Source organism: Ascidiella aspersa, chromosome 1 (assembly GCF_963924565.1).
Source record: "Ascidiella aspersa chromosome 1, kaAscAspe10.2, whole genome shotgun sequence".
Lineage (NCBI taxonomy): Eukaryota > Metazoa > Chordata > Ascidiacea > Phlebobranchia > Ascidiidae > Ascidiella > Ascidiella aspersa.
Genome location: NC_139447.1, coordinates 17,197,723 through 17,210,398, shown reverse-complemented (window position 1 = coordinate 17,210,398; position 12,676 = coordinate 17,197,723). Strand labels below are relative to the sequence as shown.

At 34.9% G+C, this 12,676-nt stretch overlaps 1 protein-coding gene across 3 annotated transcripts in view; it reads right to left on the bottom strand.

Annotated features, from left to right (window-relative positions):
- LOC146168113 (mediator of RNA polymerase II transcription subunit 13-like) overlaps window positions 1–12,676 on the bottom strand; it is a 65,605-nt gene that overhangs the window by 26,187 nt on the left and 26,742 nt on the right. For all 3 annotated transcript variants that reach the window (XM_083388725.1, XM_083388727.1, XM_083388726.1), the window contains 5 exons: window positions 11,070–11,218; window positions 8,612–8,748; window positions 5,318–5,390; window positions 5,141–5,251; window positions 705–854 (listed from right to left, as the gene is read on the bottom strand). In XM_083388725.1, the coding sequence (XP_083244851.1) occupies window positions 705–854; window positions 5,141–5,251; window positions 5,318–5,390; window positions 8,612–8,748; window positions 11,070–11,218 (620 nt within the window). The remainder of the gene's footprint in view (window positions 1–704; window positions 855–5,140; window positions 5,252–5,317; window positions 5,391–8,611; window positions 8,749–11,069; window positions 11,219–12,676) is intronic.

Genomic DNA, 12,676 nt, shown 5'->3' with positions numbered 1-12,676 from the left:
AGCTTAACAACGAGATAGCTAGGACAGGAATCATCAAATGTTTTTGTTACCAAGGGCCAGTAAACCAAAAAGGCTGCCTGTCATGGGCAGGATAACTGTAGAGAATGTATATATTATATTTAGTATTCTTTTTATTATAATTAAATGAAGAAAACATAAAAAAAATTGTTTATAAGAGGTAGTTCAGTTTAAAATGGTTAATTTTGTATTGGACAAACTTGTTTTGGGATCATCACAGAAATATGCAATCCCCAGAAGGATTAAACCAGCGGGCGATAGTTTGGTACCCCTGAGCTAGGAAACCAAGTAAAACCATGAAAAGTCTACAGATAAGTTCTCCTAGCTAATACCAACCTAAGTGGTAGTAAACACCAATTCAAAGCAGCCTAATTATGCAAATAATTAATACAAAAGAGTTAAATACAGGGTAGAATAATATAACAAATTTAATTGAACAGGGTCAGGTTATTGCCTTTTTGCAACCCAGTTGTGGGTTTGTTAAGATTTACATTGGGATTCACATCCCCTAACAATGTGAGCCCCTAAAGTCCAAAAAGCAATTTGAAAAAGCAATATAAACTGTGATAGTTGTAATAATGCAAAAACGATTATAAGGTTATTTAAATCACCACATTATGTAAACAGAGTTGCAATTTTTTGCAGTTCTGCTTTATAATAAACAGTTAATTAGAGCTACATCATACCTTTTGTCATACAACACTCAGAATGTATGCTAGGCATTGTTTCATGGCATGACACAGAAGTAGGCGGCGATTGATCAAATGTGTTGCTTGAAACCGACATCACACCACCATTAGGTGTGCGTTCACATTGCATGTTGCTGGATTCCGAAGCTATAAAAATTGTATTATTTTCTTTAGAAGTACCAGTTTTAAAGGTTATAAAGCGCCAAACTGAAAAAATGGAAACAAGTGTTTCTCCACTGATTTGTATCATTTGGTCTATATATCCATCAAAAAAATGCCCACCTCATCTGACCCAAGGCAAGCTGCAATTTCGATTTTCAAAAACCCCAGGGCAATTCTATTTCAATTTGCCAGGCTACCTAACCTATGGTTTCAGATTTTTTAAGTCATCATTAAAATGTGTAGAACAAGTATTTCTGTGAAAATGTCAAGTTGTTTTACACAAATTCTTTTTAAATTAGGATGGCCTTTTATGTATGGTCGTTTTTGTGTTCTTTGAAGCGTAACTGGAAAAGTAGAATTTAATATTATGTCAGTTTGTTGCATTTTATCTGTGATATTACTACCAATTAGGTTTAAATCAGGTGTAAACAAACACCAAAGTTTGTGCATTTTAAAATTCAGTAATTGTTAATTTAATTAAATTTGTTGTTAATTTAATTGAAGTAGTTGTCCATAATTCAGCATCATTTCATTTAAGTGGAACAACACTTTAATAAGCTTTTTATTGCCATACCTATATTTTGATTTTTGCTGCAGCTTTTCTTGTTTGAATCATGTATTTAAACTGCATATAAGGGTTGTTATGTATTTAAAATTGCTGGTTACTTCAATAAGATTGTTAAGATTGTTTGGGGAATACACAGTAAAACTTATCAAAACAACACTCCAGAAAAAATTGTCTATAACACTGGTCAACACAATTTTTCCTGCACAGGGTATTCCAACTGTCTGTAGTGTAATTTTCGTCACTATCATATTGGAATTTTAACTATTTTTTGCAAAAACTGCTATTTTAGACTCTAAATAGAAAAATACACCCAGACAACAATATTCTAAAGTTGAAAAATTATATAATATAGGCGCCTATTTCTTATTGAATTTCCTAATCAGCATTAAATTCCTGTTTAAATATGTTTGATAGCCATAACGACTGTAAAACGGGCAGTATCTTCTTTTATATTGATCTTTCGGAACATCTCTACATAAGCTCCCCAGTAATTGGCCATCATATAACACTTCCAGTTCCCTTGATATCACTCCTCCATCAGCTTGATCTCCTGATAGAATCGCTCACCCCTTTATAATCTCTTGGTAGCGAAACTTCTTGTTCCCAACAATGTGTTTGACCACATCATCAAATGCGTCCCAAGGTCAAACTTCAAGATTGGTCATCGTCATAACAAAATTGCGGTCTTTAAGCAATTTATGAATCTGTGTTCCATTGAATATTCTATCTCTCTTCTGCTTGTCGCTAATTCCAGGGAAAAATGCAAGCAAAGCTGTCTGAACCTTGATCAACAGATTATCTACATGCTTCACTAATCCGAGTTTGATGTGCAATGGTGGGACTGGTGAGAGAGTGATGTTATTTTGATTAACCAGTGGTTCGTTAATTACGTTCTTGTCCCTGTGTATCATCAAATTAATCTTTGAGGGCCATTCTTTTTTAAAACGGTGTCCTTCTAGGCTTTACTATCCCAGAACAAGAAGTAGGAGTATTTGAAAATTCTTCATGCTGGCTCAAAATCAAATTAACCATTTTTAGGTCTACACAAATCAACCATACATGATTACAGAGTGACTTACAGGAATGAGACACTTGTACCACATTGCAGAGATTTTTCTCTTGCAGTTTGGAAACCAACAATTCAGCAGTCTGTTTAGGCAAATTTAAGTAACAGACAAGATCATTTACTTCAGGTTGACTTTACAAGGTTGACAAAGATTCAGTTTCTGATGTACATGTTCTTCATCAGCATCAGTATAATCCTGTAATTAGGAAAAAACCTTCCTCATCAATCTCAGGCTGCTTAACAAATAGTGGGATTGGTATATCATCGCAATGTTTGGTCGGGTACGAGGGAATGTTTGTTCTCCTTGTTCCACATTAGCCAGGCAAAAGTAGCAGTCATCTAACCGATTTCAAGGTTCATTTTTTCCTTTTGAGTGCAAACGAAGCGTTTTAACAGACGCCCAGTTTTCGTCCTAATCCACATGAGGGACTTAGAAGTATGCTAGATACACACACTGGATACAGGTGGCGATGTTGCGTCTTAGAGGTGCTTGAGTGATGAATCCGCCAGCCCCCCCACTGCGTTTTCACCGCACACAATGTTTTCAGTTTATCGGGCTCTATCATATGTAGACCTATTATAATCATTTTATAACGTCCTGTCACTTAAAGGCTTGTGTTGTAGTGGAAATATAGCTTATCGACTATTGCATTACCAAACAAATTGCCGTACTGGAACTCTCAAAGGTAAACTTAGGTAACATTTTGCAAAAATGGCATATACGGTTAGCGCCAAAACTTAGTGAGAAAATTTGGAATCAGCTCGCCAAACTTATCTAAAAACACTTCTCAAATTTATGCAATAAAGAAAAAATACTTTTTTGTTGACCAGTATAATTCCATGTTATTACTTTCAACAGCATAATAGAACTAAATGTAAGATAATATATAATTCAAAAATTAGTGAACTCATTGAAATCTTAAAGAATTCAGAAAACGACCAAAAACGTAAATAAAACTATAACCTGCCAGAACAAGGCAGTCAAAATCTTATTTCAATTTAGGTGCTATTCGGACTTAGTGGTTAGTATAGTTTTGAAAGTTATTTTATTCTGACATTGATGTTATTTCAATTTTATTATTATCTAGTGCAGTGGTTTTTAACTAGGGTTCGATCAAACCCTTGAGGTTCAACGCATCTGTTTTAGGGGTTTGGCAAAAAAGTCCTCTGAAACATAAATGCTGTTATTTCAAGCTAAATTCGAATTTCTTTTATATGCCAAGGTGTCATGTAACATTATAAATTAAAAGTTTGGCCAATTTAATTTAACCTATGCAAATGCTTGTTTATAATTTTATTATGCCCAGTTTCAGCTGCCAGGAGGAAGAAACCATTAAAGAGCGAAAATTTGGGGTTTGACGAAAGCATGCAGAATAACATAGGAGTTCGACAGGTTACCGAAGGTTAAGAACCACTGATCTAGTGAATTATTCTTTTGCATGTTAATGCTTATTCCATTGAAAAGATGAAAGCACCAAACACTTTCCAATTTCTTTCGTTTGTATTTTTCAGGTAGAACTGATGATGCTGTTTTTAGTGTAAGGGCAGTATTCTGTGTTGTGTTAGATCTTTTTTAACCTTTGTGGTTCTTTTTGGATCTATCCTAGTGTCACCCAACTTTTGGTCACGATCCACAACTAGGAAAACACTGACCCATGTACGAGTAAGTCTTGTTGCATCACAGAATACCTATTGCTGCCCCACAAAGCTTCATACTGGCATACTTAGCTTGTGCTGAGTCATTGTGAAAGTTAATATTAACCTAAAATTAGCTGACATATCAACAATATTCAAGTTCGCTTAGATGGAGCCAAAATTATATTTTGTCCTTGCTGATCTATTTTCCATGTTGCACATAAATAGGGCAGGGAAAATTATTACATCTTAAAAAAATAAAGTTACCTCCCATTGTAACACCTGCTCACGCAGTTACCAAGGGTGCAAATTTCAGTATAATTTGTCATTTCCCTTTTAGCCTAATTTAAAAATTGTCTTTGCACCATTTCCACTACAAAACAAATATGCAATGTTAAAATCCTCTGGTCCAACTGGTATACTCATTCTGGACAGGCATCACATGCCCCTAATATACATTTTTCTGCTTGGTTAAAATGGTTACTGTGCTCTCAAGATTTGTTTTTACACTAAACACAATTTGCTTTAAAGGTAATGAAAATAGGCCCACAAGTGATTTAAAACCCTTTGGAAACTGAACTAATATACACAAGTATATATTTGGAAGGACCCCATTAAAATTAGGTGCACTATTCTGATCACATGATGCTACAGGCAGTTTTACCGTGGATGATTCTATTGTTCTCCTCTTCATGCTGCACAGCTCAGTCGGTATAGCAACAGACACAGCGTGATTACAGTCAAAAGTTTGAATCTCAATGCAGGCTTTTTTGCAAACAAATCCCTATGGCAAACTAAATTTCAGTATTTTCCGTTTCGGTACTAACGCTATTTGGTGCATGTAGCAATTTTTTCTATAGACTTGAATGATCTTCACACTAAACTGAATTGGATACTTACTGAAATGTTTTGGAACTTCATGAATGCACATGGTGGCTATTGTCTAATTTCAGGCATTATTGTGAATACTATACAATTGGAAAAACATTGTAAACACCTTACCTCTTTCCGAAACAGGCAAATTGGAATACTTGATTTCAGCCTCATAGGGAGGTTTCTCAGGGATAGATGGCACAAGGATGTAATACGATGGATAATTCATTTGCACACCATCTAAACAATTTTAATCGTTAAAGATTTTAAATAAAGTATAAGCCAAACTTTGTAATTCCTTTTTACCTATAATCACTTCAACCACAGGTGGTACTGGAATATGGTCATCTACCATACCATCATCACTACACTCATCTTCCTAAAAATCAAAACAGTAAGCCTTGGAGACTTTGGCATGTGGATACAATGTTTAAAAAAACTTCAACATCACACAAATTTCTGTATTTTGTTTTTATAATACCAAATTAATCTTGTAAAGAGTCTAGGCCAGGGTGGTCCAAACCAAGGCTCGCGGGCCACATGTGGCCATCATTGTTCATGGCCAGCGAAGCACTGTTGAATTATTGTAATGCGTATAGTTAAGGGTTTAATCAAAGAAATATAAGTGACCAACGATCAGCAAGCATACTGCAATTGTTTGGTTATGATTACATTTTTTCCGGTTACACTATTAAATAAACCAGATTAGCCTACTATCGCTTATCAAGTTCGAATACAGGGGGTGACAAAGAACGCCTAATTTTATTGACGTATTAGACCGGTTTGAAATTCGCACTACGTCCTTTATGGGACTTTTTAAAATGGCTGTTTTGCGAACTTATAAGTTATATTTGCTTTTTGTTTTCCTTCTTTAATATGAGTATAACATAAAAATAAAGCCCAATATAAATTACTATTTTTGCCCCTTCAAAGTAAATGAACGATAAAATATGCCGCGCTTCCAGAAAGTATTGTTTTACAGCAGTGGTTCTCAACCGGGGTGCCCTGGCACTCTATAGGTTGCCATTTTTGACGCTCAAGGGTGCCAAAAGATATTTCAAATTCTTTAGGATTTAAATTTTTGCTCTATTAGTAAACTACTTGAAACAAGTGTGCGCACAACTTCAACGTTAGTAGCAAGTTTGTGGTCCTTATATGTCCTTCAACGTTACTTTTTGACGATGTTTTGCGGCGTCATCGTTAAACTTTTCATACCCGCTTTTCATACCCGACCAAACGAAAATGTAGCCTGCTTTATGTGGCCCGCCAAGAGTATGCAACAAATATTGTGGCCGCGATGCTGTCAACCTTGGACCACCCTGGTCTAGGCAGTACAAAGGCTTTTATTAATAATTAAATTTTACAAAAAAAATGAAAAACTTGATTAAAACAAAGCAAGTGCTTTAATCTTAATAAACTTCACTCTATAGTTTTTGTAAAAATATAGGCTTATGTTTCATCACAAAATGAAAGGGTCTTCCATAAATTGTTAAATCCTTCCAGATAACTTAACCAAGCACAATGTGCTGTAAATATTAATTCATGGTATGAGGCTCGCTTGTAAACCAAGATGATAGCAATAATTAGGATAATTCTGTTATGAGAAAAATGTGTTTTTCAGATTTAACTGTTGTGATGTCATTAGTAGACTTTAAGAGAAAAGGTTGAGAAAATGTGACTGAGAGAAATATTCCTTTTTTAATGTAATGTTGTTTATTGTGGGTAGTTACATGCCCACTGCCTACTTAGGAAACCGCTTTTTAAAAGTAAAAACAGCTTTTAGAAGATAGAGATCTGGCAGCAATGTCAGCGTAGTGACTTTCTCGCTACGCGATATTATATAGCCACTCTTTAAATATGTTAATGAAGACAACCAAGACTTAAACCTGAAAGACTCTCTCTCAGCTCCTACCTATAAACCAAACAATAGCGGAGAAATATTCAACTCAACTCGATTCAATTTAATTTAATTTTTCTTACGAAAATCCCATTCCTAGGGACAGTGACAACCTGGCTCTCAACACCTAAAAGCTTGACATTCAAGAAAACCCGAGCTTTTTTGACTATGGTCCAATGCGGTGAAACAGTTCACTAACATTACATAAATGAAGCTTATAGCAAGGCTTCACGGTGTTCCAGATTGGTGAACCTTTATTACATGTCTTGCCTCTTCACGTATTAGCGCAACAATAAATTTAAATAAGCGAGGTACTTTGAGGAATGGTCAAAAAAAGAATAGCATTAACGTAGGTAATGCGTACAGCCATGTTATTACATGCCAAAATGAAGTCACTGGTGTAGTCTTAGGCTATTCCACGCCAAAGATCTCTGGTGGGAAGGCATTGGAATGCAATCAGGACCACTAGGAATGTTTAAAACAGGGGTCGGCAACCTTTTTCTAGTCGCGGGCCAAAACCAAACTCAGAAAGGTCTCAGCGGGCCGCACAAAATGTTAACTGAGAATTGTGTTATTGAAATGTTAGGGCAACTGTGAATCAGACGGGCCTTGGATATCTTTTACACTTAAAAACGTGTTTAGTTACATTTACATAGGCAGTAAAGTGTTTGCGCGAAGCGCAAAAAAAAAGGTAAACCTGTTTAAGTCAAGGTGCACCTGGCGAGCGAAGCGACCGCGATTTTATTGGGTATACTGGTATTTTTTTTTTTTTAATTTTCTTGCAAGTTATTACATTGCCGAAAATAAAAAATGTTAAGAAAATATGTGTCTCATATTTTTGAGTTCGTTTTCCGTTTTTCCGCGATGTACTTGGCAGCCTTCCACGGAGCAACGGTAGAGAAGCGCTGATCTAGTTGAAAACGCAGCATCAAAACGTAAACAAATCGGTCGTAGAATGATCATTCGCGCGAAGCGCCAAATTTTTCGCAATTACGTAGTTAAAAAATAGTCAAAAATTATTTGAAATGGACTCGTATCTAATTTTTCGAGAGGCGGCGGGCCGGATGAATTACATCGGCGGGCCGGATTCGGCCCGCGGGCCGTAGGTTGCCGACCCCTGGTTTAAAATATAACATTGGATCCTTAGATTTCAAAAAAAGTGTTGCATTTCATCAATTATACAGGCAAAAAATTAGGTTTGGGCAACAACCTGGTATATACATCATGTATTTTTTGTTTTTTTATGTCGTTAAATTTCAGTCATAAAAATCGTTAACCACTTGAAAGATTATTTTTTTATTACATTATGAATTTGTTTGTTAGCAAAGTGCATTGCAAAGAATTGCTGTCACTTTGGATGTATTATATCATATTTATTTAAGACCGCATGTCTTTAGCTCACTAGTTTGACTATGGAAGAGATTGTAACTGGACTTTCTAAAGTCAGCTGCCTAAAAATTGGAAATGCAATTATTTCTTATTATGTAGTGCCTTTATCACAATGAGTTATTTGTTTTCTTTCATTTATTGTTATTTATAGTGGGTCTTCCATATCAACAACCTTAATTAATTTACCTAATAAGGTTAGTAAATGAAAATGTTGGTACAAAGTACAGTTGACAGAACTATGCCGAAACAGTTGAAACATTAGAAGAATGGCTTTATCAGTATATTCTGTATTATTAAACATCTATTACACTTACTGGCATGCAGTCTTCTGAATTTCCCAATGGATAGAAAGGTTTCCACTCTTCCATCAGTTTCTTTACTATAGGTTCATGTGGAGATCTGTATACCCTTCCAGAAAGTTGTGCATTGAGTCCATACGGGGCTAAAATGACTGTATTAAAAAAAATATTTTTAAATTTTTGGCAGATTTGTATGAGTAACATTGTTGTTTGATATGTTTGTGGCATTCAAATGTCACTGCGGAGTCATTTCTTTAAATCATAATGAACAAAAATTATTATGTATGGTTTGTGTTGGAGGCTTTCCAAGTGTCAAACTAAGAAGCATCCTGAGAAATTGAGTACAACCTTTTTATTCTTTTGTATCATCAAATAAAAAAATAACAATTTTTCACACTGGAAGCTTTTGACAGACTAACCGAATCAGTAGATCAATGATGCAAACAAGGCAGGCCAAAAAAACAACTGGGCTGCGCTGTGGTTTGAACAAAAGACCAGCGGCAATAGCGAACCCTCACTTTCCAAAATGAGCTACACAGGCTAGGTGTGGAACAAGACGAAAAACAACAATAACACAATTGTTTTCTGCATCCTGTTAGCCAGTAATACCAGAAATATCGCTCTACCAGCCTGTGTAGCTCAGTTGGTAAGACCAGACGGCCCTGTATGATCAGGTGTTGTGAGTTGGAACCTCACTGCTGAATGATCGATGGCCAAATATATATAGATACATTGAGATGCCTCTTTGATCCACACCATGAAGAACTGGACTATCTCTGCTAATATAAAACTGCTGATAACAAATTTTTTCCTAAAAATTTTACAGCATGAATGCAGAAACTCCAGTGTCCAACTGTATGAAATTTACTTTGGGCCAAATTATTAATTGACGCCCATTTGCCAGGCAGCCAACTGAGCTATGCTGACTTGAAGAGCACGACAAGAAACAAGCATGACACTTTAGACCAGTGCTCCGCAAACGGTGTTCCACATGCCAGGTACATGATAGGTATGCTGAGAAATTCCCGGAGGTGTTTACTTGCTGTTTTTAAATGTACTTTGTACAGAAGAATTACACGAAAATGCAACATTAAGGCATTTTAACCGTACTCAATATTAATGAATGTGTAACTTTTCCCTAATATTTAGAATTTTTCCCTAATATATTTTAAATTTTCCCTAATATTTAGAACTAAAGCGTATGTTCTGTTAAATTGCCAGATGTTGAATTTTAAAACAGCTCTTTAACTAACTCCATAACAGGAGTATAAATAAACCGCAATTGTTTTCTAACCACAATAGAATAAGATCTCAACTTGTTTAAAAAATACCTAAGCCTGTCGGAAAAAGACCTAGCGTTGATGGGAATAGGTCCAAAATGGATAAAATAATGCCTAAAAATTAGAAGGTGAAGGATTATTAGGAACCACGTTGGATGCTTTGGTGTTAACGTTTCGGCATTCTAAGTTTTTCCTGGTTAATTAAAACTGTGCCTTTCCACCGTTAGCGCTGGTCAGTAGTGGTATTTTTAGACCCCAGAAGCAGTAAATTACCCTAACAACACAAGTTTTAGGATTTATGGGCCAGTCCCACGAAAACTTGGAATTATCTGCTTTCTCATTTACATGAAGAAAATTCGTAAGCCTATATTTCATCCACGCCGTCACCAAAATTCTTAAAAACTTTCCTCCATGTTATTGGACACATCTAAAATACTTGTCCAAGTCTACTGTGATCTGCACTTGTTTAGGTTCTGGGAGACTTTCTATATTTTCTAAAAATACTTTTCTACTAATGGTAATTTATAGAAAGGTAACATCCTGAGGTAACTAATTTCTTAATGTTAGAGCAAGTTTTGATCAATTAACCTGAAAAGAATACTCTTAGATGTTTTAGTGTAATCTAATTTGCTTCTTATATAGGAAAGTTGGGTAATTTTTTGGCAAGCTGTATCAATTTATTTGTGCATAATATTGTTGCAGTTTCACTATTTAAACACCCTTGATTTCTTAGTGGTTTCATACCTGGGTTTTTGCTATTACCAAGAAAACAAACAAACAATATAAAACGTTTAGAAATACAAATAGCAAAAGTACCATTTAATAATTGTGTTTATGGTGTTTGTTTCAGAGAACAAAAAGTGTTCATGACATGCGAATGGACAATTAGTGGCTTAATCTGTAATTTTAGTTAGTTTTTTCAACAAAGGGAAAGTTGGGAACCACTGATTTAACTCAACCTGTTGCATTAACCAGAATGATCGATTTTTAGCTTTTCAATTAATTTGGATTCCCTAAAAGTGCCTTAAGTTCACAAACATTGTTAAAACCAAGTACATAGTTTTATAATACACAGTCATCTCATGGGGATGACAGGTAAAATATAGCTCTAGGTGAAATGTTAAATTTATAGCAAATTTTAAGGTATTTTAAATCTAAGGTATATTTTATAAAATTAAAATTCTTAAAATTACCAGATTTGTTGTTCTGTATATTCAATATAATTTCCTGTACATGATGGTAACTAAGACGTTCAAGGCTCTGATGTTTTGCTACTTCCACTGTTGTGCAGAGCGTACTTTCACCATGAAGAAAAAAGGAAAAGGAGAAAGAAAACCGATCACTGTAAAAAACAATAACAAAAAGTGACAAACATAATAATATTTGTCATATAGGAAAAACTGAAAAAATACATGCCATCCTTCTACTAAACTCACTTAAATGTTTAATTGGGACAGGTTAAGTTAAATATCTATTATTTTAAAACTATTAGCACATATTAATTATAGTGTAACATTCAAATTTATTTGTTTGTTCTGTGCTTTTATCCAAAATTCCTTGATAGATTATATTATGACCAGATATTTTTAGAGATTGCAAGTATTCTGAAAATGCTTCTGCTTTCTGCAATTTATCTAAACAAAGAGCAAGTAAACATTCTGTGCAAGCATCTATTAGAATGTGTTAGGCTTACAAAAAAATTCCTGCCTCCAGGAAACAGTCATGGAGACCTTTTTTTGCAACTACTGCAAAAAAAAGTAGACAGTATGAAGATAAAAAACCCAAATATTTTTGTACATTTCAATCAAAGACTTATGAAGAAATCCAAAAAGGGGGCTCGAATTTTGAATTAGGGGGATTCTCCAATCTTCCGTCTGACGTTAATGATTCTTAACGTCACAAAATAGTGTGGCGTATGACGCAATGAAATAGTGATGGTAATGATGTCATAAATAAATTACAAACCCAGAAAACACAGCCAACTATTTGATTAGTGTGCAATCCATTTCACGAAAGTGCGCAAGCAAAAAAAAATTAAAAGTTTTTTTTTTACGAAAATTCGACCTCCAGTCTCCTGAAGCCCAGATTCTCACTATTTTGCAAAGATTATTACATATAATACCTTAGGTACCCCATTTTTGCTTCAAGAAAATTTCGAAAAAGTGCCCAAATTAGTTTTATCCAATCTCTGTACAAAACAAAAAGTGCCCAAATTAGTTTTATTTGAGCTACGTACGACAAAATAAGTGGCCGAATTAGTTTTATCCAAGCTACGTACGAAACAAAAGTGTCAAGTTTGTTAATTCGAGCTAAGTACGGAACAAAATGTGCCCAAATTTCTTTTATTTGAGCTACGTCTGGCCAAAAAAGTGCCCAAATTAGTATTATGTGAGCTATGTAAGGAACAAAAAAGCGCCCAAATTAGTTTTATTTGGAATATACGCACAAAAAAACTGTTTCTTAACTAGGGGAGAAGTGTCGAATACATAAATCGAAAAAGGTGACAGAGAAAAAATATCCTGATTCTATGGTCGATCAATGTGCAAACAAGAGATCAAAGACAGTGTTTTGCGTTTGATTTTGGTTTTGCATTAGCTTGACACATTGAGTTGAACACTGAAAAACATAATAGCACTTACAAAATGGGAAAAAATAAAAACGGACTTTCCTGGATATGTCACTGATCTCATAGTATGAGATCACATTTAAAGCTAGTAGTTTCAACACAGTGATAAGAACTTTTCTAAACTTGCGCTTCAAAAGAGTTTTTAGCGGTAGAAATTATCGCATAAAAATGGCC